This window comes from Heterodontus francisci, chromosome 25 (genome assembly GCF_036365525.1).
Source record: "Heterodontus francisci isolate sHetFra1 chromosome 25, sHetFra1.hap1, whole genome shotgun sequence".
NCBI classification, from domain to species: Eukaryota; Metazoa; Chordata; class Chondrichthyes; order Heterodontiformes; family Heterodontidae; genus Heterodontus; species Heterodontus francisci.
In genome coordinates, this window is record NC_090395.1 from 28985504 (window position 1) to 29011888 (window position 26385).

At 41.4% G+C, this 26385-nt stretch overlaps 1 protein-coding gene across 4 annotated transcripts in view; it reads left to right on the forward strand.

The window, feature by feature from the left end:
* Positions 1 to 26385, forward strand: part of nras (NRAS proto-oncogene, GTPase) — an 84970-nt gene that overhangs the window by 40750 nt on the left and 17835 nt on the right. For 3 of the 4 annotated variants that reach the window (XM_068057031.1, XM_068057030.1, XM_068057032.1), the window contains exons 2-4: positions 14080 to 14214; positions 19151 to 19329; positions 22417 to 22576. In XM_068057031.1, the coding sequence (XP_067913132.1) occupies positions 14104 to 14214; positions 19151 to 19329; positions 22417 to 22576 (450 nt within the window). In that variant the 5' untranslated portion in view covers positions 14080 to 14103. Of the gene's footprint in view, positions 1 to 12776; positions 12798 to 14079; positions 14215 to 19150; positions 19330 to 22416; positions 22577 to 26385 lie in introns of those variants that run through there. The other variant, XM_068057033.1, reaches the window with a different exon arrangement.

The following is a 26385-nucleotide window of genomic DNA, read 5'->3' on the forward strand; positions in this document are numbered from 1 at the left end:
CATCAATACTGCAAACACCCTGATATGATTGCATTGTACAAATATATAATTATCCCTTTGTTTTTGTACTCCATTTTACTATTTGCAAAATCCAGAGTGCTATTGGCCCTTTTTTTAAAATGTCTTTAATCACTTTTACTCAAAATTTCAGTGAATTGACGACTTATAGGTCTCTTCACCCACAGCTTTCCGTGTCTTTCTATTGTGTACCCTGCCATTCCTTTTGTTTGCTCAAAATGATTTACTTCACACTTTCAGATTAAATTGCATCTGCTAATACCAACATGCCCAAGTCCTGAAGCCTTTTATAACCTACTTCGTTATTTGCCAAGTACCCTACCTATGTCAGCAAATTATGCTCTTGTGCTTAACATTTTTGGGTACACCACTTTTAACCCTTCCTCAATTCATGCAACACCCATTAACCCTAATTCTTTATTTCCTGCCCGCTGAGATACACTGCTTGCTATGTTTATAGAATGCACCTGAATATTTGAGGTGTTTTATTAAATGCCATTTGAAAATCCATAAGTACCAAATCTGCTGCATTTCCTTCAATCAGTTACTTCAAAAACTTAAATTTGCAAAACACCTTTTTCTTCTAATTCATTCTATCTGTCCTTGATTATTTCATACAATTCTAAATGTTCGGGTGTTTTGCTCGATTTGTAATATTCAGTCACCAGGAAACCAACAGGATTACGGAGCGGTTCCTTCTCTGGTATCCTTGAAACAGTTATCTATAGGCAACTTATGTGAGGCAGTTAGGTGGAGTAACTTACATACCCTCACTAAATATTTGGATTTGGCTGACCTGCAAGATGATTAATTTAGTAGATCGGTCTGAATGACTGGAGTCTTTATCGCTCCTCCTCACTACTTGGTCAGTCTTCCATGGTATACATAGGATGTGGCTTGTAGAAGACAGAAGGATTACCTACTTGCCTCATAGGGTTGTATTTACCCTTCCAAGAAGTTTCCTCTACACGTTATACTGTTCTACAATCTCAGCTCTTGCAGAAGTACAAGTAATTCCTATATTCACCCCTTTTTCATGAAATTTAGGGGCAAAATGAACTAATGCCTTGGGATAGGGAGGCCCTTTTAAATTGCTAAGAGTGGGAGTTGGTCACATGGACGATACTTTAGTCATAATGTGACAAAACACTCTGAAGGGACGTTGTGTCTTTATATGATTTTTTTTTCTGTAGTGGGTGGCTGATTTCCCTAATTGAAACATGGAGGCTTAGAGGAAGGAAAATTTGGTTTGGTGTGCTGGTGAGGGCATGACACTGATTTACTGGGAGATGTTTTTCTATCAAAACCAGTTGAGGAAAATTTGAGGTGGTCATGTCCAAGGTGTTGATGATGCAGCCGTGTACTCTGCTGGCAAAGACCGTCAACAGTTGAAGTCTGGCAGTCAGTCCTGTTTTTAAAAATTTGTTAGAGATGCAGTTAGCTTCTGTTTTTTGTTTATTTAACAAGTGCAGTGCTCCATTGCCTAAGTTGCTCCAATACATGCTGTCTTTTCCAAGACAGGCCTGCAGGCCTTGGATACGGCTCCCTGGGCTGTGCCGTGGTAGTTCATTTATGCAAAGTGACGGTTGAACCATTACATTTGGACTCGGCACTTCTTGGCCAGGAGGAGAACATTTGGCCACTGTTTCCACTCCTGATTACTTTCCAGGAATCCTTGCTGGATGCGTGGTAGGGACAAGGTCAGGCCCAGTTCCCAATGGTTGAATAGCCTGTCAAAACTCACTTGCTCACACATGACGAATGGCCAGTTGGATGATTATAAGAGAGAGTGACCAACACTTGTGGAGCTGTGCAGCTGCATGAGTCAGGGCAGGAGGATAGAAAAGTAGGGGAGGGAAAATGCTGCTGTTCCCATCAGGGGCATTAGTTCGAAACCTGACTACAATCAAACTGGATTACAATCAATAAAGATGGTTAGAATGGACTTTTTGACTTTACATGTCATAAAAAAGCAGCTCTATGATATGTACCATCATTAGTAGTTGTCTAGTCAAACTTGCTGTCTGGGCTCCCCTAACATCTTTTTGTAGTTCTTGTTTTTAAACTCCATTTACAAGCTTGTCTGAAGTTTATTAAATATACACTTTTGAGAAAAGAATTGATGATGATGGTACGGGGGGTTACTACGTGCTGCCCCTTGGTGACGTCATCTGAAAACACGATATTGGGTTTCACGTACGCTGATGGCACTCGGCTCTGTTTCAACTCCTCCACTGTCTGATTTGTCACTCTGCTTATCAGAAATCCAGTCCTGGGTGAGCAAAAATTTCCTTCAACTACCACATACTCCATTCTCTAGTTACTGTCTCCATCCCTCTCCTTGGTCACTGTCTGATGCTGAGTCAGACTGTTTGCAACCTTGGTGTTGAATTTGACACCAAGATGAGTTTCCAGCCACAAATCTGCTCTATCACCAGGACCGCCTATTTCTACCTCTGTAATCTCATCTGATTTGTCCCTGCCTAAGCTTCATCCGTGCATTTGATACCTCTAGACATGACTATTCCAGTGCTCTCCTGGCCAGCCTCCCATCTTCCACTCTTCATAAACTTGAACTCATCCAAACCTCTGCCCATATCGTAACTTGCATCAAGTACTGCTCACCCATCACCCCTGTGCTCACTGACATATGTTGGCTCCCATTCCGGCAAAGCCTTAATAAAATTATATTCCTTTTTAAATATTGACCTTGCCCCTCCCTATCTCTAACCTCCTCCAGCCCTACAACCATCTGAAATTTATGTGCTCCTTCAATTTTGAGATCATGCACACCCTTGATTTTAATCACTCCATCATTGATGGCTGTAACTTCAGCTGCCTGGGCCTCAAGCTCTGGCATACCCCCCCCCCCCCCCCCCCCCACCCCTCAGCCTCTCCGCACCCCTCTCTCCTCTGACGCTCCTTAAAGCATACTGATTTGACCAATCTGAGCTAATCTCTCCAAACGTGGCTAGGTGCCAGATTTTATTTGATACTACAATTTCTCTCCACTGCGTTTTGCCCCAACAGGAATTGGGGTCTGGTGGAAGGAGAAAAATGGAGTTCTCAGAATTATATCTGTTGAGAGTAGAAAGGAGAGACCATTCTGCAGGTGATGATTCAAAAACAATAACTAAAAAACGCTTCAGAGACACATTTATATCATTATCATTAGCGGCTTTCTGCTGCTAAGCTTCCTGTTACATTTTAGGCTAATTTACCCACGTTAAAATACATATTGCATAGTTTTCCATTTATCGGCGTGTTTTGTTGGTGGCAAGTGCAGGGTGAGAGACAGAAGTGAGTGTGCTTCCAGATGTGAATGGTTAAAAATGTGCCATCTTCAATTCCATAGAAAGCCTCTCATTCTTCCCCCCCCCCCCCCACAACAAGCAGGGAAGAGTTCAGTTCGTGGTTTGCATTGGCCCCTATGGTGTATCACAAGTGGAGTTGGAAGGTTGGGTTCCAGTGCATAGGTTCCTCATTTGGTCTTGTGATTATTTGATATTGCTATGCTTTTTGATAACATGGAGGTAGTAGTAGACGTTAGAGTTGTGTTTCTAGGAAGCCTTAAGTTATGGGTTACGTAGCTTAGGGGTTACTTTCTGCTAGAGTTTAGTGGATTACATTTGACAGACATTGGATTTGGGACAAGTGGGGCTGCATTTTAAAAGCCCAATGCCAAAATAGGCGGCGGGCGGAAAAATTTGCGGCCTGCATACAAGGGGACCATGTCGCAGAGCCACTGCGATTCCAAATGTGGCAGCTCATTAGCATGGCCGGGGCAGCGACCCCCCCCCCCCACCCCCAACCCGATGACGGGGGGGCGGAGGAGCCAGCAACGACATCCGGCGCCAATGCACAGTCGGCGTCATTTTTAAAGGGCTTCAAGCCCTAAATGACAAGTGCAATTTTTTTTAAGGCCCAGTTATTGTACAGTTTACAAAAATGAATGCAAAAGTCTTTCCCTGCCCTCTCCCACAACCACCCCCCCCCCCCCCACAAATGGTATCATTTGTCTGTCAAATGTAATCCACTAAACTCTAGCAGAAAGTAACCCCTAAGCTACGTAACCCATAACTTAAGGCTTCCTAGAAACACAACTCTAACATCATTCCTGATCTCTCTCCTTTCTTTCTCCAACACCCCCCTCCCCCCCAAAATGTAATCTGCCATTTATTGTTCTGAACTGTATTACTTTCTGGGAAATTGGATTAGTTGCTGGAAGGTCCTATCTGCTCTCAGAATATTCCTGTTTGTTTTCTTGTTAAAAGTAAAGATCATGTGTTGGTTTGCATATTGGTGGTATTTATAAAGTGGTATTTACAGAAGCATACATTAATCTAATGGCATGTCAGTTTTGAGAACTAAGGTGATTATTCAGGGGAATTTCATTTGGACTTGACTGCGAAGAGTTTAGCCTCTCTTTTCTGAGAGACAGTCACACATCTTGTGATACCTGAAGCGGAGGAGATGTACTGTCTTTTGTATTGCCATTTTCTTGCTTCTGTGAAAGTGTTGGAGTTGGGGCAGAGGATCTTGTATAGAGAATAGGATCCAGGCTAGCTCTTTGCCAGTTCTAAATGAATGTGTATTTTTATTTTTAACATCCCATTAGATGTTCCCTTTTAGTCACAATCATTTTCTCATGAGTACTGTGTCCGATCTGCAGGAAACCAAATTGTGTGCTGTACAGTTCAATCTAGAGAACTTGCTTTTGGGCATTGAATGGTAAAGGATCTGCTCTATTTTTGGTTGTGTTTTAGTTATTCTGTCATCCACATATTGTAACGACCGAGATGGGAGGAGTGAACTGTTTTTTTTTCTAGTTCCACAGGTCACAACATATATTTAAATTTTTTCTCAGTTACCGATACGGTCAATCATGGACTCTATTTTTATCCCAGAATAAAATACACCAACCAGGTTTCTTTAATAAACAACAAAATTATCAGTTTATTATAAAACAAGTATTAACCAGAAACGAAGTAAAGCATAAACAGATTGAAATATAAAAGTTCTTTTTTTTTTACCTTGGGCTCCTTGCACACGCACATACGCATCGATATACATGCACTGGTTAACTGAAAAAAAAAGAGATTTACTCTTCAGAGCTCCATTACAAAAAAACAGACAAAAAGAATACTCTGGCCAGATACTTGCCAATTCTTGAAGAAAAAAGAAGATATGGAACAATGTTATCCCAAATACATGTAGACGGCTGTCACTGGGATCTTCCTAGAACAGTTCTTGTCTGGTGATGTTGAAGATTTGTTTGGGCAGGCTTTCCAGGAAAAATGCAGTAACAGTTTCAGTCTGTTTCTTACACTTCTCAAAGAGATGGAAAATCGGCAGGCTTTTCAAAGCCCTGGAACAAGTTGAGGTGAAGTTTGCTCCCTAGGCAAGTTTTCTCCAACTTTTTTAACTTTCCATATCATCAACTTGCTGTCCAAAGCAAACCAAAAACAATGTCACAAGAGTCAAGCCTCCTAACCCCATATAAATCTTGACCTGTCACTTCTTTGACTTGGAGAAAGATGTTTACAAAAAACACCCTTACTGGGTAATCATCTGAAGACGGGTGCCTTCCGGTAAGGGCTTGTTTTTAGCTCAGTTCAAAAGACCACCTTACCTTTTTTTTAAAAAAAAACCAAAGTTCCAGCATCTATGGAATCTTTTTCAGGTTTAAAACACACATCCTCATAATTTAACCAGAAAGGGAGGCACTGGTAATAAAGGCCTGCTCAGGTCGCGAAAAAGAACCCGACCTGAACCACAGTGGACCCAAGCCTGACCTGGTTCAAGTCCCTCCGATTTCGCGCTGAGCCTGACCCGATCCTGGCTCGACTCGACCTGAACCGACCATCCTTTTACTTCCCTTCCAACTCAAGCTGCAGCGCATGCGTGATTACGTCATAGTGAAGTCACTTGCTCACTGCGCAGACTCAGTTTCATCCCGGACTCCCAGCTCAGGTAAGTTTTTTTTTTTCAATTTCAGTACTTACCGACAGAGCACTTACCGTGTGTGTCTGGCTGGACCCGGCCCGACACGACCCGAACTCGACACGTCATTGGGTTCGGGTCGGGTAGCTAGCCTTTAACTGGTAACACTTCCACCCTTGGAGGAATGAAACACCATTTTAAACTGTGTTTCATTACAAAGTATGGAAAAACAGAAGATGAAAAATTTTAAAGCACATTTACACATTCATTCTCATTCATTCTTTACCTGCAGTTAATACAGTTCTGCTTTGTGCTCGGATAACTCGAAGCAAAGTTGGATTCTAGATAAAGCATCTGCAATTACATTATTTCGCCCGAAATGTGAATAATTTTTGTGATAAGGTTGCAATAGTAAACTCCATCGGAATAGTCTGGCATTCTGGTTTTTGAATTTTTCCACAAAGGCTAGGGGTTATGATCAGTATACACCAGTGTCTCTGTAGTCGTGGCAGACGTAGACTTCAAAATGCTTAAGAGCCAATAATAAACCTAGGGTTTCTTTTTCCACAGTTGAATTTTTTTTTGGTGTCAATTTAGCTTTTTGGAAAAGTATCCCACTATACCGGATTCATCATCTTGTAACAGGACTGCACCAACTCCCAGGTCATTAGCATCAATTGCTACCTTGAAGGGCTTAGTGAAATTTAGAGCAGCCAACACTGGTTCATTAATCAAAATGGCTTTCAGCCTCTCAAAAGATACTTGGCCATCCCCTGACCACACTTGCTTAGTTTTCTTTTTTTTGTAGCAGATCTGTCAGTGAAGCAGCTATAGTGCTAAAATTTGGTACAAACTTGTGGTAGAAACCGCACATCCCCAAAAACCTCATAATTGTTTGCTTAGTCTTAGGGGTAGGGAACTCCACCAATGCTCATACTTTTGCTGTTCTTGACAGCACTTGTCCTTGCCCTACTATATGCCCAAGTTAGGTTACTGTGGCTTTTGCAAATTCACTTTTGGCAAGGTTTATCAGCGGATTGTAATTTTCTAAACCGAGCTTCTAGTTGTTTCAAGTGGTCTTTCCAAGTGTCTCTGTATACCAGCACATTGTCAAGGTAAACCACTCAGACAGTAACACTGGCTGTGACTTGGTTCATTAGTTTCTGAAAAGTGGCTGGGGCATTTTTTTAAGCTGGAATGGCATCACTCGGTATTGGAAAAGACCGTCTGGTGTGACAAATGCTGATATTTCTTTAGCTCGGGGTGTTCAAGGAACCTGCCAGTATCCCATTAATCTATTTTTGTAAGAAACATGGCACCGCCCACTCTCAGTACAGTCTTCCAAGCGAGGTATTGGGTAGGAGTCTGTCTTTGTTAGTGCATTAACCTTTCTGTAGTCTATGCAGAGTCTACTTAAACCATCAGGTTTAGGTATTAACATGACTGGGCAACTCCAGCTGCTTTGACTGGGCTCAATTAGGGAGTTTTCCAGTATGTATTGGATTTCTGCTTTTATCTGGGTCTGTTTTTCTGGACTTAAGCAATAAGGATACTGTTTTTATAAGAAAGGATTCCCTTGCATCTACAACTTTTTTAAATGCTGTGAGTAGCCTTGTTAGATCGTCTTGTTGTTCTGCATCTAAATATGAAAGCAGTGTCCAATCTCCCTAACAATTCAGTGTAGGAGTCAGAGTTATACAGCACAGAAACATCGTGTCTGGGCCGGCCATCAAGCACCTAACTATTCTAATCCCATTTTCCAGTACTTGGCCCAAAGCCTTGTATGCTATGTCGTTTGAGAATTGTCTAGGCCTCCTTCTGCCTCATTCTCGCTATGTCTTTCATCCTTCACTCTTGCTACTACCTGCTTGCTTATCCTTCTCCCGGCGATGATTTTGCTTCAACACATTGAAATGACACCACCGATTCTTTTTCCGGTGATCTGGGATGTCAAATCAAATAATTTACCAATTCTCTTGACCACTTTATATGGACCACTGAACCATGCTTTCAACGGTTCACCCTGTAAAGGCAGTAATACTAACACCTCATCCCCTGGTTGAAATGTTCGGGTCTTGGCATGCTTGTCTGTCCATTTCTTGGTTGTTTGGGAAGCTTTAAGGTGTTCCCAAGCCACTTTGCAGGCTCTCGTGAGTCGTTCCCAGAACACGGAGGCATAATCTAGCACAGAAGATTCGTCCCTCTGTTCTTAAAAACCTTTAATTAGTTTTAGAGGACCTCTTATGTCCATTAACTGATTCAAAAGGACTAAAACTGGTAGACTCGTTAGGTGAATCCATGGTGGCAAACAAAACAAATTCTAGACCTTTATCCCAATCATGGGCATATTCATGACAGTATGCCCTAATCATCATTGAGGGTCTGATGTACCTTTCTAAAGCTCCTTGTGTCTGTGGGTGATATGCTGAAGACTTTAACTGTTATCCCCAAATTACCCAGAACTTGCTGAAATGTTTTAGACATAAAATTGGAACCTTGATCGACTGAATCTTGGTAATCCATATCTAGTGAAGAACTTAGTTAACTTTTCTACCACTACCTTAGCAGAAATTGTTCTCAAGGGAATGGCCTCTGGGAACCAAGAAGCCATACCCATAATGGTGAGTTTTTTTGGTGTCCCACTTTTGTTTTCAGTAAAGGTCCTACAGTCTACCAACACCCTTCTAAATGGTTCGCTAAAAACTGGTATGGGAATTAGGGGTGCCGGTTTTGTGTCGGGTTGTGGTTTTTCCACAATCTGGTACGTATGGCACGTTTTACAAAACTGCACCACGTTCTTGGAAAGACCTGGCCAGTAAAAATGTCGACTTATATGTGATTGGGTCTTCCGGATCCCCACATGTCTCGCTATAGGAATTTGATGGACCATTCTTATTAGGTCCTGGTAGTACTTTGGTGGTACCACCACCTGGTGAACAACTGTCCATTCTTCGTCTGCAGGTTTGTGAGGAGGTCTCCACTTCATCAGAATCCCACCTTTATTAGAGTAGCCTTTTGGACCTCCCTTTGCCTCCACTTCTGTTAGATCTGACTGTGCCACTTCATTTAACTCTGGATCGGCTTGCTGAGCCTTGATCAAAGAAGACTTATTAAACATTTCCTTCGGAATATCTAAATTACGAAAGTTTCAGATATTTGGCTATCTGTGCCAATTTTACCTCCAGCAATGGAACTTGTTTAGCCATTGTTCGGATTGCTACACATGAAGGAAAAATTCCTGGAACCTTTTCCTGCAACTGTTCTGTTTCTTTAGCTTGATTTGGTTTTTCCGTGACTACTGGAGTAGCTCCTTCCTTCGCTCCGGCCAAATCATTCCCCAGGAGTAGATCAACTCTGTCTACAGGCAAAGTATAGATAACTACAGTTACCATTCCAGACATTAGGTCACACTCTAGGTGCATCCGATACAAAGGTACGCGTATATACTCTTCGCCAATATCATTCACTAAAACCATGGTATTCAGTGCACTCTGGTGGAAAAGTTATGCCTTTCCCCAGCAAAAGAGTTTGAAGGATAAGGAGTTACTATTTTGACAAGAATTCCTTATAACTCTCAGGTATCCTGTTCACATCCCCAGCACTCACAGCGGTTTTTGTACTTGGCCTTGCGGCTGCAGTCAGCTACAACCTGATCTGTCATACTCTCGGTCAGGGCCCTTTTCTCTACATTGGCTTTGTGTACTCCAATAAGTCCCATGGGTTTACCTCCCAACTTCCAGCATTCTGCACGAAGGTGTCCCACCTTGTGACAATGGTAACATTTAGGCTTTCGGACCTCACTTCCACCCTCAGCATCTTCCTTTCTGGTCTGAGGAGCAAATCCCGGGGCATTCCCAGCTGTCCCTCCATGTACCCGGCTACTTGCCTGCCTCTCACCTTCCTAGCTTCTATCCTTCTCCGGTTTGTAGGGGTGAAAGACAAAGGGTTTGAGCTTGTAATCAGCAATTTCCACTGCCTCTCTGGCCGTTGAAACTTTCTGGTTCTCTACATGAATTCTTGCTAATGGAAGAAGTGAATTTTTAAATTCTTCCAGGAGAATTATTTCCCTAGGGTTCTCATATGTGGCTTCCATCTTTAGTGCCCGTATCCAACGATCAAAATTAACTTACCCTCAAATTCTATATAAGTCTGCCCAGGCTGTCTCCGGAGGTTCTGAAATTTCTGCTGGTAAGCTTCAGGGACCAACTCGTAAGCAGGAAGAGTAGCTTTTTTTGCCATCTCATTATCTGTAGATTTCCCCCCTCAGAAAACATGGTCTAAACTTCATGAGTTCTGCCTATCAACCTGCTTTGCATAAGCAATGTCCAGCTTTCCTTCGGCAACTTAATCTCTCTGGCTATCTTTTCAAAAGAAATGAAAAATGTCTCTTTCCTCAAACTTGGGGAGGGCTTCCACAAACTTAAACAGCTCTCCACTGGGTCCTGGGCTGGAGCCAGATCTTTCCTCATCAGAACTTTTGCTGGAGTCAAGACCATCCCTTTGTCTTAGTTCTAACTTTTTAACTTTGAATTTCCTTCCTCCTCTTTCTCTATGAAATGCTCTTTTTTTTTTTTTGTTCCCCCTTTTCTCTTTTCCAAATTCAAACTTCTGCGTTGTCAATTCTCTTTCAAGCTCAGATTTTTTCAATTCTATTGCTTTTTCTTTTTCCTGTTGAAGCTAAAGTTTTTCCATTTCCTGTTCCTGCTCAAGCTGCTTTATGGGTAACTGAATTTTAGCTAATTCAACTGTACTACCCTCTGGTTTGCCACTGTCTTCCAATTTCAAATTGCTTCAATTATGTCTGCTTTCTTAGCTCCTTGTTTTAATTCTTAACACCAACAGTTCTGCCAAATCCTTTAGGCTAACCTTGGTTAAGTTATTCAAATCACGCAGGGATACATCCTCCTTCCCCAGGAAAGGTCGCAGCAACTGATAAAGACATTCCGGTAAACTTTAATCGGCACAAGAAACCTGTTTTTTGTTTTACCTTTCCTCTTTTCAATTATTTTTACCCCACTTACAATTGTACGTTGTTGGCGTTGGGTTATTCCCAGTTATATGTTATGACTGAGGTGGGAGGAGTGCGCTGTTTTTCTAGTTCCACTTCTCCACAGGTCACAACACATATATTTAAATTTTTCCCCATTTACCGATAGGGTGAATCATAGACTCTATTTTTATCCCAGAATATCTTTAATAGACAACAAGATTATCAGTTTATTATAACACAAGTCTTAACCAGTAACAAAGTAAAGCATAAACACATAGACTGAAAAGTAGAAGTTCCCTTTTTACTTTAGGCTCCTCGCGCGTGCGCGCACAAACACATACTGGTGAACCGAAAAAAGAGAATTACTCCTTAGAGCTCTGTTACCAAAAAAAAGACAAAAAGAATACTTCAGCCAGATACTTGCTAATTCTTGAAGAAAAAAAATGATATGGGAAGATGTCAAGTCCTTTGTTTTGGTTTGGCATCCCAAGTACGCGTAGACGGCTGTCACTGAGAACTTTCTTGAGCAGTTCTTGTCTGGCGACGTTGAAGATTAGTTTGGGCAGGCTTTCCAGGAAAAATGCAGCAACAGTTTCAGTCTGTTTCTTACACTTGCTTCTCAGAGCTGGAAAGCTGGCTGGCTTTTCAGTGTTGGAACAAGCTGAGGTGAGGTTTGCTCCTTTGGCGAGTTTTTTCCAACTGTCCTTTTTTTTTTCATCACTTCGTATCACCAACTCACTGTCCAAAGCGAAACCAAAAACAATGTCACAAGACTCAAGCCTCTGACCCCATATAAGTCTTGACCTGTCACTTCTTTGTAAACATCTTTCCCCAAGTCCCAAAAAAAACTCTGCTGGGTAATTATCTGAAGACAGGTGCCTTCCAGTAAGGGGTTTTCTTTTAACTCTGCCCAAAAGACCTTCTGATCTCTTTTATTAAAAAAACCCAAAGTTCCAGCATCTATGGAATGTTTTCAGTTTCAAAATACAAATCCCCATAATTTAACAAAAAAAAGAAACCACTTGTAACAATATGCGTATCTCAACAGTAAATGGTTTTCTAGCTGCTCTATGTACATACAGGATAACTGAAACCTCGAAAGTAAATTATAAGGCAGTAACTCCGTTGAATGGTTCAGGTGACCTCATAAATTCACTTAAGGGATACATAATAATTGTTCTTAATTCATCTTACTACTGTGATGCAGTCTGGCATTTTAATTTCAGAACAATGCAGTATGACAGTAAATTTATGATGGTGTGAACATGTGACAAAGACTTAGGTTTTTAAGGTTGTCTGACTATTGAATTATTCAGTCCTCATTTAATATGGTGAAATTAATTTACAACTGAACCTCATCTGGTGACTCTTAACTCCTGCTAATCTGTGATGTTCCATATTTGCTTTGAGCAGGGTATTCCTAGGCAAATTCCAAACTCTCCCCAACCCCATTACATTTCCCAGAAGCTACTGCTATTAGTTTTGGTCTGGTAGCCACACCACTTAACTTGGTAGTTGCTGATCTCCGTTAAATAAATTAAACTTTGACTTCTATTTTTAACATTAGATCAGATGCCTTGTATTTACTGTACTAAGTGCTGACACACACAGCATCCCAGATAGTCTCTAGTGTAAAATACATATTGCTCTAAGCAAAAAACACATTATTGAATTTTTCTAGTCAGTTTTTCAGTTCCAATCTGTATATGGTTAAAGGCAGTGTTTAGAGAAACCCCTTTCTGTTTTCCTGCAGAACAACTTATTTTTTATTCAGAAAGAATTCTTACCATGTGAAGTGACCATCTTCTAGTGTGTGGTGTCCATGAGAGGAGATTGCAGTACTATGGTAAATATGACATTAGTGTGAAATTTTCAAACGTCAATGTTCAAAGAAACCTGAGTGTACTCTTACAGGGAAAGCAAATGGCATGTTGGCCTTTATTTCATGGGGATTGGAGTAGAAGAATAAGGAGGTCTTACTACAATTGTATAGAGCTTTGATGAGACCACACCTCTGTGCCATTTTGGTCTCCATTTTTAAGGAAGGATATACTTGTCATAGAGGTGCTACAGCAAAGGTTCACTAGAGATTCCTGGGGTGAGAGGGTTGTCCTATGATGGGCTTGGTAAATTCGGCCTATACTTTAGTTTAGAAGAATGAGAGGTGATCTCATCGAAACATACAAGATTCTGAAGGCGCCTGCCAGGGTAGACACTGAGAAATTGTCCCCCTGGCTGGGGAATCTAGAACACCATGGGGGCACAGTCTCAGGATAAGGGATTGATTGTGAAATTTCTTCATTCATAACGTTGTGAATTTTAGGAATTCTGTACGCCAGAGGTTGTGGATGCTCGATTGTTGAGTATATTTAAAGTTGAGAGATATTTTTGATGTCTCGGAATCATTGTATGGGTGGGAAAGTGGAGTTGATGCAGAAGATCAGCCATGATTGTATTGAATGATGGGGCAGATGCAAGGGCCCGTGCTCCTATTAATGTTTTTATATTCTTAAGCTGTCAATTTTTTCTGTCAATTTTGGGTGCATGCACTAAGATGCTACAGAGATTAAAATATGTGGAGTTAAAGAAATAGATTTTTTTTTAAAGGAACTTGTTTTGAAAGTTTCTTTATTCATGTGTGATTTTTATTGTACCTTTTTGACCATGCATGACAAAATATGCATCTGGGTGGATTGCAATATTCCCTAGTCTAATATTAAAAAGTGACTTTAAAAATTTACTTACGGCTGTAGGAATCGCAATTGGCTGACTTCTTCAAAATATAACTGCATTTGACTTAATCATTGTGCTGCAGGAAAAATATTGCTTAACCATTATAGCTTGGTGATTTCACAGTCTTGATTCATCACCACAAATTTCTCTCAGCATTATCACCCGTAGTAACAGAGCTGTCACCACCAATGCTTCGTACTAGTATATAGCTCAAAAATACTTTCCAGGCACAGCATGTTTGGAGAGACAAAATTTATAATTGCTTTACACTAGGTGTTTTTCCCAGTTCCAATGGACCTCGTGGGGAAATTTCGCAAGTCTGCCCTTACAGTTTACTGAAACTTTACTATTGATAACACTGTCTAATATTCTCGCCTTACTTTTTCCACTTTCAGATTGGCCGCTGAGGCAAGCAGGAAATGACGGAATACAAACTGGTAGTGGTAGGAGCTGGTGGTGTGGGAAAGAGTGCCTTAACTATCCAGTTGATTCAGAACCACTTTGTGGATGAATACGATCCAACGATAGAGGTAAGTGAGCTCAGTCTAGTAAAAGTGTGGGGTATGGGGGTAGTGCTTAAAGTAATTTAGCAGATTTTTATTCAAATTTCAGTTGTATTCTTTGCTCCAGTCAAAACAAATCCTAGTTTTTCAATTTTCAAAAATAATGTTGCACATTTCTAAAGCTCCAGTATTCTTTCTATAATTGATACCAAAAGCATCATCTCCAGCTGTGAACAATTCATGTACAGATTCTATGTCACCACCTTGCTTTTATATTCAATCTCTTTATACATCAGCCTTGGCTCCATGGTAGCATTTGTGCCTCCGTCAAAAGGTTGTGTGGGTCCAACTCCCACTCCAGAGACTTGAGCGCAAAAATCTAGGCTAATGCCAATGCAGTACTGAGGAAGTGCTGCATCTTCAAAGGTGTCGCCTTTCAGATGAGACGCTAAATCGAGGCTTGTTCTCCCTCTTGGGATGGAGGGCACTATTTCGAAGAGGAGCATGGAGTTCTCCCTGGGTGTCCTAGCCAATATTTATAGTCTAGCTAAATCACTGAAACAAATTATCTGTTCATTATCTCATTTGTTACAGACAGGGGTTAAGGGGTGTGGGTGGCTTCCACTTTTCACCTCCCAACTGACCGCAGTCGCGTTTTGTTAAAAATAGTGCATTAGTCCCTGAGTGTTTCTTGGTCAAATAAACAAACAAATGACAGGTTTACTCATAGGTTTAAAAAAAAACTGTTTATTTTAAAACTGTTCCCAAAATGGTCACAACCTTCACTCACTCTCACATTCATGCACACACATGCATACACAAGAATAGATAGCTAGAAAGGATAGGATACAGTTAAAGTCCAAGGTGATGTAAGGGTTTGTGATTTACAGAATACTGTTGAATATTCTCGGGAGGAAAGTTTTTTTTTAAAGGTGTAGGCCTGGATGTTTGCATTCTTGAAGTTGCTGAGGTGTTGTAGAGTTCAGGTGGTTAAAACTCGGCCCAAAGTGGGTGATGTGAATTTAGTTTACCTTCACAGATGAAGTGTCTCAAAGTCACTTTGTCATTTCTCTGCTGTCGTAGTTGTTCAGTTCTTGTTCAGCAGGGTTCTTTTGTTTAGCTGCATCTCTCTCTCTGTCTCTGGCTGGAAAGTGGCTTTCTGTGGTGTTGGCTCTATCTCTATCTCTATCTCTATCTCTCTCTCTATCTCTCTCTCTATCTCTCTCTCTATCTCTCTCTCTATCTCTCTCTCTATCTCTCTCTCTATCTCTCTCTCTATCTCTCTCTCTATCTCTCTCTCTATCTCTCTCTCTATCTCTCTCTCTATCTCTCTCTCTATCTCTCTCTCTATCTCTCTCTCTATCTCTCTCTCTATCTCTCTCTCTATCTCTCTCTCTATCTCTCTCTCTATCTCTCTCTCTCTATCTCTCTCTCTATCTCTCTCTCTATCTCTCTCTCTATCTCTCTCTCTCTCTCTCTATCTCTCTCTCTATCTCTCTCTCTATCTATCTATCTCTCTCTCTCTATCTCTCTCTCTCTATCTCTCTCTCTCTATCTCTCTCTCTCTATCTCTCTCTCTCTATCTCTCTCTCTATCTCTCTCTCTATCTCTCTCTCTATCTCTCTCTCTATCTCTCTCTCTATCTCTCTCTCTATCTCTCTCTCTATCTCTCTCTCTATCTCTCTCTCTATCTCTCTCTCTATCTCTCTCTCTATCTCTCTCTCTATCTCTCTCTCTATCTCTCTCTCTATCTCTCTCTCTATCTCTCTCTCTATCTCTCTCTCTATCTCTCTCTCTATCTCTCTCTCTATCTCTCTCTCTATCTCTCTCTCTATCTCTCTCTCTATCTCTCTCTCTATCTCTCTCTCTCTCTCTCTCTCTCTCTCTCTCTATCTCTCTCCAGAAGGTTACCTTTTAAAGTCAAAATCCATCACATTTGAGTTTGTTAGGTGACACATGGCCCTTTTCCTGGTGTGACCACGCAATGGGCCAGGATATGGAAACCATGGCTATCTATTGATATCTGAAAGGGGACCATTCTGTTATAATGGTGCTACTGAATATCCATTTTATTTTGGGCTGTGAGTCAGTCTGTCTCCAGAACCTTTTGTTCCTTTATTCATGTAGATGGGAGTCATCAGTATGCAATGGTGCTCCTTTCAGTTTCAGTGGGTTCTCCCCAGACGAGGTTAACACGTTTCTTCCTCAACAGACGGAGGCCTGTCATGTCAAAACAGGAGTGGTCCTGTGACAGCTGCTCCATTTTGCCTGATACAAGTATCCATGTTCCTGTGGTTCAGTTTTTAATTTTTATAATTCCTCCAATTCATTGTTTATTTCATCACGGCTCCTTCCGTACATGGCATATTGCTGTTTTTGGAGACTTGCTATGTTCAAATTGGCTACCATCTTCCCCTACATTGCAACAGTGACTATCCTTCAAAAATACATAACTGGCCATAATGTCACTCTTGTATTGTAGAAAACACAGCAGCCAATTTGTGCACAGCAAGGTCCCACAAAATAGCAATCTGATAACTCATGGTGTTGAAAGAAAGTCTTGCATTTATATTGCGCTTTTCATGATCACCGGATGTTTCAAAGTGCTTTACAGCGAATGAAATGCTTTTAAAGTGTAGTCACTTTTGTAATGCAGGAAACATAGCAGCCAATTTGTACACAGCAAACTCCCACAAGCAGAAATGTGATGTAGATCAGGTAATCTGTTCTTATGTTGGTTGAGGGATAAATATTGGCTGGGACACGGGATAGCTCCCTGCTCCTCTTGAAATAGTGTCATGGGATCTTTTACATCCACCTGAGAAGGCAGATGGGACCTCTGTTTAACCTTTCATCCAAAAGGTGGCATCTCCGATAGTGCAGCACTCCCTCAGTACTACACTGGAATGCTAGCCTTGACTTTTGTGCACAAGCCCTGAAGTGGGACTTGCTCTTTGAATAGTGTCTTAGAATCTGAGAGGCCACCTGAAAGACAGAACCTCTGCCAGTGTAGTGCTCCCTCAGTACTACACTGGAAGTGCCAGACTAAATTTTGTGCTCAAGTCTCTGAAGTGGGATTTGAACTCTCAACCTTTGACTCATGTGAGCGTTTTAACCACTGAACCATAGCTGACACCTTTGCTACTACATTACTACTATGTGCTCCCCTTGGTCGTACATTCGATAATTTCCTTGAGTTTGATAAAATTAATAAAGTATATGCTGTCACTAGCAAATCCACTGACTGTTCCTGTTTAGCTCATGCCTTTCTAAGTGTTCACTGTTTGTATTAGGCTCTAGGAGCTTTCCCATTACTGACTCGAGGCTGATTGTTTTGTAATTCTTCAGTTTCCCCTTTCTGAGTAGATGTGTAACATTCACCACCTGTCTGTACTTGCTTAAAATCTGTAACATATGACCTTTTGTCAGAATTGGAAAAAGTTATCAACCTGAAACGTTGGGCTGAATTTTGTTCTCTTGTGGGAGGTGATTCAGTGCATCTGGGGGGTGGGGGGGGGCACAGAATCTTCACTGTACCACAGTGTGCCGATTTTGTCAGTCGGGGAAGTACTACAGTGGTCCTGATGCGATGGACCTTCCTTGAAATGTTGTAAATGCTGCTTTGAATAAATTTGAATCTAATTCACTGCGATCCAATGAAGGTTTCTCAGTTTTCTGATTGACGTGTGGCACTCGATGTGCCTTCAGTTTTGCAACTTTGAAACGCTGGTGCTACCAAGTCAAGAGTCCTTGGTGCCGCGAAAGGAAAAGTAACCTAACCAGAGTAGCATAGGGGAAATGGGATTTCCAGCGGATATTACTTCTATGCCGAGTTTCTAAGAGCCTTGTGTGTGAACAGCAGGATCTGTCCGAGGGGCTTGTGTGAGACCGGGGTGGGTGGGGGTGGAATCCCTGCAAGAGACTTGTGTGCATGGAGAGAGTAAATGCAGGGCTGGCAGGCTTTTAAAGATGGCGTCCGCCCTGGCTCCAACATCAGGTGATGCCGTGAACGGGATCTCCATCGGCGCCCACAGGTGATTTGGGTGGGGGGGGGGGGGGGTGGGGTTGGTGGAGATGGCTGCTGCCATTATGCAAAATGGCCGCCCGCCACTTAATCACAACCTCGTGGTTGTTGACGTTACAAGCAGGATCACCACCGTTTTGCTGCCGTTCCTGGTGGTGGGATCATAAAATTCAGCCTGTTAATTCTGACCTGAGTGTTCCTGCCATTTTCTGTTTCTGTTATTGAATATAAGTCTGCTGTTTATGTGCAAGTTTTTCTGTACAGTTAATCTGAGCCAGATCCTCTTTCATTTGGCTGCTTCCATCCCATATTGTTTTTCACTTGTCTACTATCCTGATTGTAAACCCAGTGTTCTGATGGTTGGCCCCTAAATGTTTTCTTATCTTCCACTAGTTACTTGATCTAGTTCATTGCTCAGAACCAGGTCCAGTACTGCATATTTCCCTGTTAGACATAAGAAATGGTTTCGAGAACAGTCCACAATGCTTCCATGCACCAGTTTGAATAAGCAAAACTTCCATGTAATGCCATGAACAGAGAATTCTAGCAGCTTCACCTTATCATTATGTCCCAATTCAGAAAATATCCACAGAATACTGGTGGGGAAGCTTCACCTAATGTCCCTTGTTGGTGGATCTCTCCTCTAGACATTGTCACTGCTTGGTATTGTGCCCAATAGAAACACTAGGGTTTCAAAGGATCACACATACCTTTTTTTTTTGTGTACACTCTGCCTTTTCTGCATCATTCTGTCCTTCCAGCATGCCTCCATGTTCAGTTGTCTTTGCTAACTACTCCATCACACAAATTTGGAAATACAACTCTGGCACCTATGGCAGGGGTAAATATGTATAAATTTTGGTTCTCAAATTGTACCGTTAAACTTTTATTGTCTGAGATGACTGCATAAATAAATGTATGTTCTGTTTCTCCCCTCAGGACTCCTATAGGAAGCAGGTAGTGATTGATGGTGAAACATGTTTATTAGACATTCTGGACACAGCAGGTCAAGAAGAGTATAGCGCTATGAGAGATCAGTACATGAGGACAGGAGAGGGGTTCCTGTGTGTATTTGCCATAAACAATAGTAAATCGTTTGCAGATGTTCACTTGTACAGGTGGGTGTAGAGTCTCTTTCTCCATTTCTTCTCCTTTGTGTTCCTTTCTAAGAGGTTGCTAGCCAGGAACAAGTGAATTTGCTTCAGTTTTAAATTACTACTATTTCCAAGACTCACCAAATTCAGATGGCAGAGAAAACCCATTTCATGAGTCCTAGATTTTAGTGAGATTATTAATATGTTGGAGAAAGGAGCATTTTAGATAAGCTAGTTAGGCTAAGGAAAGATAAAGTGCCAGAGCCTAATCAGATACATCATAGCATTCGAAAGGAGACGGTGTTAGGAAATTACCATGGCCCTACAATTTATATTTCACATTTCTGTTAAATATGGAAGTATAGAAATAATAGGCATGGTAGATAGGCAAGTGTAATGGAAGGTGGTGTACCGTGCGAGAGATTATTAGAGAAGATTGAGGGATGGGAAATTGGAAAACTGGAGTACAGTTTTAGTTAAAGGATAGAGATTTGGAGCTGAGGTAGTTTTTCCAGAGTGGTTCAGAGTAGGTTATGGTAGCCCAAGCGTTCAATTCTGCGCCATTCAGTTAGCTCTATAGTGATTTGGATATAGGCCTGGATGCATATGATAAAATAGTAATCTATGGATTACTGTTTAGATGACCAATGTAAACTACAAAGGATACGGTCAGGAAATGGGCGAAAAAAATGGCAGATGGATTTAATGCCAGTAAATGAGGTGATACAATTTGGTTAGGAAAAACAGCAGAAATTCTACTATGAATCGAAGTAGAAAAGCAGAGGGATTTGGGAATACAGGTTTATAATGCTGTTTATTAAAACAATTCCAAATTTTTTCACAAGAAGTATGGAATATAAAAGCCAAAAGGTAAGCCTATATGAAACCTTGAGATCTCATGAGTGCTGTGTGCTGTATTGGGCCGCACACTCTGGGAAGGCTTTGATGCTTTTGTGAAGGTACAACTAGGATGCTATGTAGTTTGAGGAACTACAAATGCAAAGAAAGACTTGGGGGGAAAAAAGGAGGCTTTTTTTCCTTTGGTACTTAAAATGTAGATAGAAGCAGACTCTTTTTGAATAGTTGAGGGGTCTGGAATAAAGGTCCATAGATTAAATATGAGATTTACAACCGAGAACAAGAGAAACTTATTTACAGGGAGATGTGAGGCAATGGAATTCACTTCCAAAGTTCTTGGTTGAGGAAGAAACTAAAATGAGATTAAATTAGCTAGGTGGATGAAGGTATATCAGAACAGGATGGATAAATGTGATTAGGAATGTTTGCTTTTATAGAGAATAAATGCTGGCACAGACTGCTTGGGGCAAATTGGCTTTTTCTATGTTTTAGTTTTTGTATTGATTTTAAAAAATCTTCCTTTAATACAGGAAATTCTAAGCTGAGTTTGACTAAAATCAATTGCTCTGGTATGATTGATCTAGTACCTTTTCCCTCAGTCAGACCCTGTCCAACTTCCTTTAGATGAAAGGACAAGGGTAGACCTCTTTACACTACACTACCAACCAGGATAGGTAATGCATTTGTTCTGAGAAAGGCAAAACCTTGCAATTTCACCATTTAGTTAGTTGAAAGCAGCTAAACCGATAATGTGGTGCTGACTGTGCCAGGTCTGTTTGTATTTCATTAAAGGGGTGTGTCTGTGGAGTTGCAAACAATATCCGCAATGTCATTGCAACTAAGTCCATAGAGGAAAAAGAACATGATTGAATCTAATAAAAGCCCTCCGTTCCCCAGCCACTCCTCCTTCCTACCCCTTTACTGTATAGCTTCTTTCTCCATTCCAAGCTCAGGTCCTCCATGAGTCCCAGTTCCTTCATTCTTTATCTTCCAATTCAAATCCTCAGTGCTCAACTACTCCATTCGACATAACTCTGTTTGATATTGCCATGGGGGTCCCTCTGTTCAGGCTACCTTCCATTAACTGTCAGGACTGCTGTTATTGCTCCAAAAGAAAAGCAGTCATGAGCTGACTGCCTTCTCTAACTCATCTTATTTTCCAACCTACCCTTCCTCTCTCAAGTCCACAATTGTTAGTGCCACGCAGCTTTGAGTTCATCTCCCCCATCACACTCTTTGAATCACTTAAATCTGGTTTCTTTACTGCCCACAGTGCAGACATTGCTCTCGGCAAAGTCACCTTTGTGACTGACCACATTCAGTCTTGGTGTCTTCATAGCTTGTCACTCCATCCTTCTGTGCGCTCTCTGCTCTGTGGTCTACCTCTGTGGCAATGCATTACTTTAGTTATGCCCCTAGATGTCCCATCATGTCCAGCTGTTCTCTAATGGTTTCTTCTGCTCTAGCATGGTCACATCAGGTGTTCTTCACTGTTGGATCCTTGGCTGCCTTTCCCTTCCCTACCCTCTGCTGCTTGATGTTTGCTGATGTTTGACTGTCGAGCCTTCTGCCGTTTTGGTCCCATGCACTGAAATGCTCTTGCACTTTCCTGCTATCTAGTTTCTCCCCATCTCTTTGACCAAGCATTTATTATATTTCCTAATATATCCCTTGCTCTATCTTTTTCCTTATGGCTGTGCTGCAACAAACACTTCAGCAAGAGCTTACAGGTCTGCTGTGGAAAGTAATTCCTTTTAAAATTGTTCATGCAATTGCCAAAAAAAAAGGGAATTTTTTTTGGAGAGGAGAGAATAAATCATGTTTGGTTGCTGTGATTATGTAATGGCTGCTTGTGTATTTTTCTTTCATTAATCTACTGCAGTTATTATACCTATGTGTATGGGTGCATGGAATGTGGAAAAAGTTGGATCAGACGTTTTAAATGCAACTCATTCACAGCGTGTGCTGTTGAAGTAATTTATCCTGTGGGAGCCATTCCCTTTAACATATAAAAATGCACTGGAGATTGACTCAGTTCTGTCTATGATGCCACTGAGTTAAACACGTTATTAAATTATTTGTACTGAGTTGTGTAATCTCATTGGTGTCCAGCGTTTATACAATAAGTAAGTCTAATTCAACATAATGGAATCTACCATCTATTGTGGTGAACCAATGGTATCTTATTGTGTTCAGCTAAAGATAAGAATTGCTTGTGCTTAGTATCCTAACATGAAAATGTTTTTCTTTCAGAGAACAAATTAAAAGGGTAAAGGATTCTGAAGATGTTCCCATGGTTTTGGTAGGGAACAAATGTGATTTACCTGCCCGGTCAGTGGACACAAAACAAGCGCAGGAGCTAGCTAGGAGTTATGGAATACCTTTCATAGAAACCTCAGCAAAAACAAGACAGGTAAGATATGTGGGAGAGTGCTAGAATAACTCGGATGCTAAGGTCACAGGTGAACCAAATAATTTTGAATCTCGGTATTTGGTCCCTAGTTAAGGTAGAGTTGATATGATGGAATCAAAGTAGTACAACAAAGAGGGAGATGATTTGGCCCATCAAGCCTTTGCCAGCTCTTTAAAGAGCAATCCCAGTAATGTCAAGGTTATGTTTGACAATCGAAATGAAGTGGACTGGATAAATCAAATCCTGATGGAAATGAGCATTTTAGTTTAAAGTGAGAATTGCAGTTCTTGACATTCTCTAGCAATCTGATCTATTTCAAAAACCTTTATAAATTGTATTTTTAATGTAAATAGAAGTTATAATATGTTAAATACACTTTGAAAATGCTGGCTGTCCAGAATAGTAATTCCAATGTGATGATTCTGGCAGTGCAAGCAATTAATTTAGTCACTTTTCGTTAAGATTTACCCATACTATTTTTGTTGTTCCTCACCATGCTGTCAGACCCCTTGCCCAGATTTCATTCATGGTGATGCATGGGAGTTGGGGCAGGGAAGTGCAGTGACGGTCAGCCTACTGTCTGCTCTGACTGACATACATGACCGTTCTAAGCTGTCGGAGGCCTTGGATCATGGTTTCAACCAAAGTGCTCTCAAGTGTAGAGTAGTAGCTCTTGAAATTGTTGGATGAGGACAACCTGAGCTTTCTTTCTGCCTCTGGACTCCATGTACAGCAAGAGCTTACATTTATACAGTTTTTTGAATGTAGTAAAGCATCCCAAACCACCTCTTGGGCTTATGGATGAAATAGATCCCGAGCTAAAGGAGGATATATTCGGAGTGGTGACCAAGCGCTTGGTCAAAGAGGTGAGTTTGTAGGAGCGCCTTAAAAAAAGGAGGTAGAGGTGCAAAGGGATTTAGGGAGGAAATTCAGAATATGGGGCCCAGGTGGTTGAAGGCATGGCTATGCAGTGATGGGAGGGTAGAATGCACAGGTGATTGTAGTCACAGGATTGAAGTATTTGTGGGGTATTGTAGCACTGCAGGAAGTTAGAGTGATGAGGTCATGGAGGATTTCAAACACAAGGGTGAGAATTTAAAATTTGAGACTGGTGGACTGGAAACGAATGTAGGTCCCTGAGGAATGGGGCTTGATGTGGGATAGAACATGGGCAGCAGGATTTTAGATGAACGGAAGGCATGCACAAGGGTTTCAGTTGTTAGAGGTCTGGGGTAATGGCAGAAGCGAGCTATGTTTTGGAGGTGGAAGTTGATGGTCTTTATGATGGGACACGGGGATCGGAATCTCATTCCTAGGGTCAAACAGGTGTCTGATTCAGGATGAGACCATTACATAGAATGGAGTTTTTGATGGGGGCTAAAGACAATGGTCTTCCAGTGTTTTAGGTGGAGGAAATTGGGGTTTATCCAAAACTGCATGATCAAACAAAGCACTCTGACAATATAGAGGCATGGGAAGAGTTGAATGTTGATAGAAAGCTGAGACCATCCCTGAAGATAATGTCACTAAGGGGATGCATGTAGATGAGAGAGAGGAATTTCCAAGGATGAATCCTTGGAGGAATCCAATGGAAATGATGTAGGGATGGGTGTAGATTTTTAAAAAATCGTTCATGAGCATCGCTGACCAGGCCAGAATTTATTGCTCATCCCTAATTGCCCTTGAAGGTGGTGAGCTGTCTTCCTCAACCAGTGCAGTCCATATGGTGTAGATGCACTCAGTGCTGTTGCATTTTTTGAAGTTCTGGTTGCCAAAGATGCATAGCTAAACCGGGATCTCAGCCTGAAGGCCTATTCCATCCAACCCCACATCTCTCCTGAAGCCACTGATTCTTACTGGGGTAGAGTCACATATGCACCAGAAGGCAGTGTTTCACTCAAGTTTTCTTCTGATAAAGAGCCAACATCAGTGAAGTACTCAACTAAGAGATCATTACAGCAGAGCCAATCCTGATCTCACAAACATCCATATGAACATATTCTAGCATGAATCAAAAGAGCAATCAGGAAAGGGAAAGCTGGATGACTTTCCGGTCACTAGTCCATGGGCACTGAAGCCACTCGTAGTGCCCCCCAACTGTTGTCCCACTATGATCGATTAACTCAGCGTTGACCAGGAATGGAACCTTGGTCTGCAGAGCTCCCACAAAGCCATTTAGGGAGTACTTCATCCATTTTAGCTGTGGTGAGGGGAAGAAACAAGGAATGAAGAGTTGCATGCACAAGAGTGAAAACAGAACAACCAAGCATGATCTTGCCCTTATCTGACGCGCACATAATTTCCAGCAATAGTTACTGGAGATTTCAGAACAAAAAGTATAATTAGACCTCAGAGGCCTTGAAAGTCAGTCTCCAATTCTGCTGGTTAAATTTAGCCATCTCAATTGAGTTGGGCATTTAGCAACCAACCATGGGCTGACAGAGGCAACCTGCCAGCCTTTTTGCCAGGGACAGCATGTTCTCTGTAAATGAAGCACAGAGGAAAGAAATCGGCTATTAATGAAAGAACAGAATTTAACCAGTCTCGGCTCTCATTTTACTGGGCTGCTGGGGCAGGGCATTTACAATGGCTTCAACATTGCCTAGTTTTTTTTAAGGCGGGGAGGGGGAAGAATCATTAACTAGGGTCTGAGTACTGACTGATTTGCCAATATGCATGTTCAGATGCTGAGTGAGGACATGGTTTGGTTCAGACATCACAGTCAAATAAGCTCATCCACAGCCATTGCCCTAGCCCAAGCATGAAAGTAAAACTCGACTTAAAAGTATAAACTGGACAGTACAGAAACGAGCAGATGCATTTTGAACCCGAACAAGGTTGGGAAAATATCCAACCTAAATTTTGTATCCTTCTCTCGGAAGTGTACTTTGATATGGTAGGGCCACCCAAGCAAGACAGGTTGAAAGGTAGGAGCCAGACTAAAGGCAGGCCACTGGTCATCCTGATGGAGGTTGCGAGCCAGGTTGATGACCTGCCTACACAATAATGCATTTTGTTATAGAGGCGAGACATGACGAGCCTGTTAAAGGCTTGAAAATATAAATGTCAGTTGTAAATTCTTTATTCCAGCAGATTATGGCTCAAGATAATACTCCATTTGGAGTCAAATATCTTGCTTCAGACAGACGGTAGAGGAAAAAAGGGATTACTTCATGTGCTAATCATTTTAGGAGACTCAAACTATAAAGCCAGAATCACCACCTGATAATGACATGATACTCATACAAAAGGGTTAGTAGTAGTTCAAGTAGATGGACTGAAAATTCTAGTAGAGCAATAGTGAAAAAGCAGGTTTCACATCATCGCACCCTTGAATTCCCCATGTTGGGCACATCATTGTGGTGAAAGGCTGTGCACAAGTCAGCTGTGTGTCTCCAGCAGTGAACTGTTTTAGGGTGAACCATCCGAAGGTCCAAGAAGAGTTCACCTTATTCCTCCTTCCTTCGGCGAAATTAGAACAATAGTGGGGGACAGTTACAAGTGATGTATATGGAAAATAAACTACATTTGAAGATGGGAGTTGCACACAAAACAGAGGGAGTCTTATGTTTTTCTTCTCGCTCACTTATTATCTATAAACCACAGAATCCAAAAATTTAGGCATGGGCCACTAATGATGTGGACGCATGCCTTGGTGAGTGATGTATCAAAGCGAGGATTCTTTGTAAGTTCAGACACTAGCATCAGTAAAGCAAAGATCATACCAGATCTTGCCTATTTAATCCTAACTAGACTATCTATAATATTGGCCTCTACCCAACAATGTGGAAATTGTACAGGTATGTTCT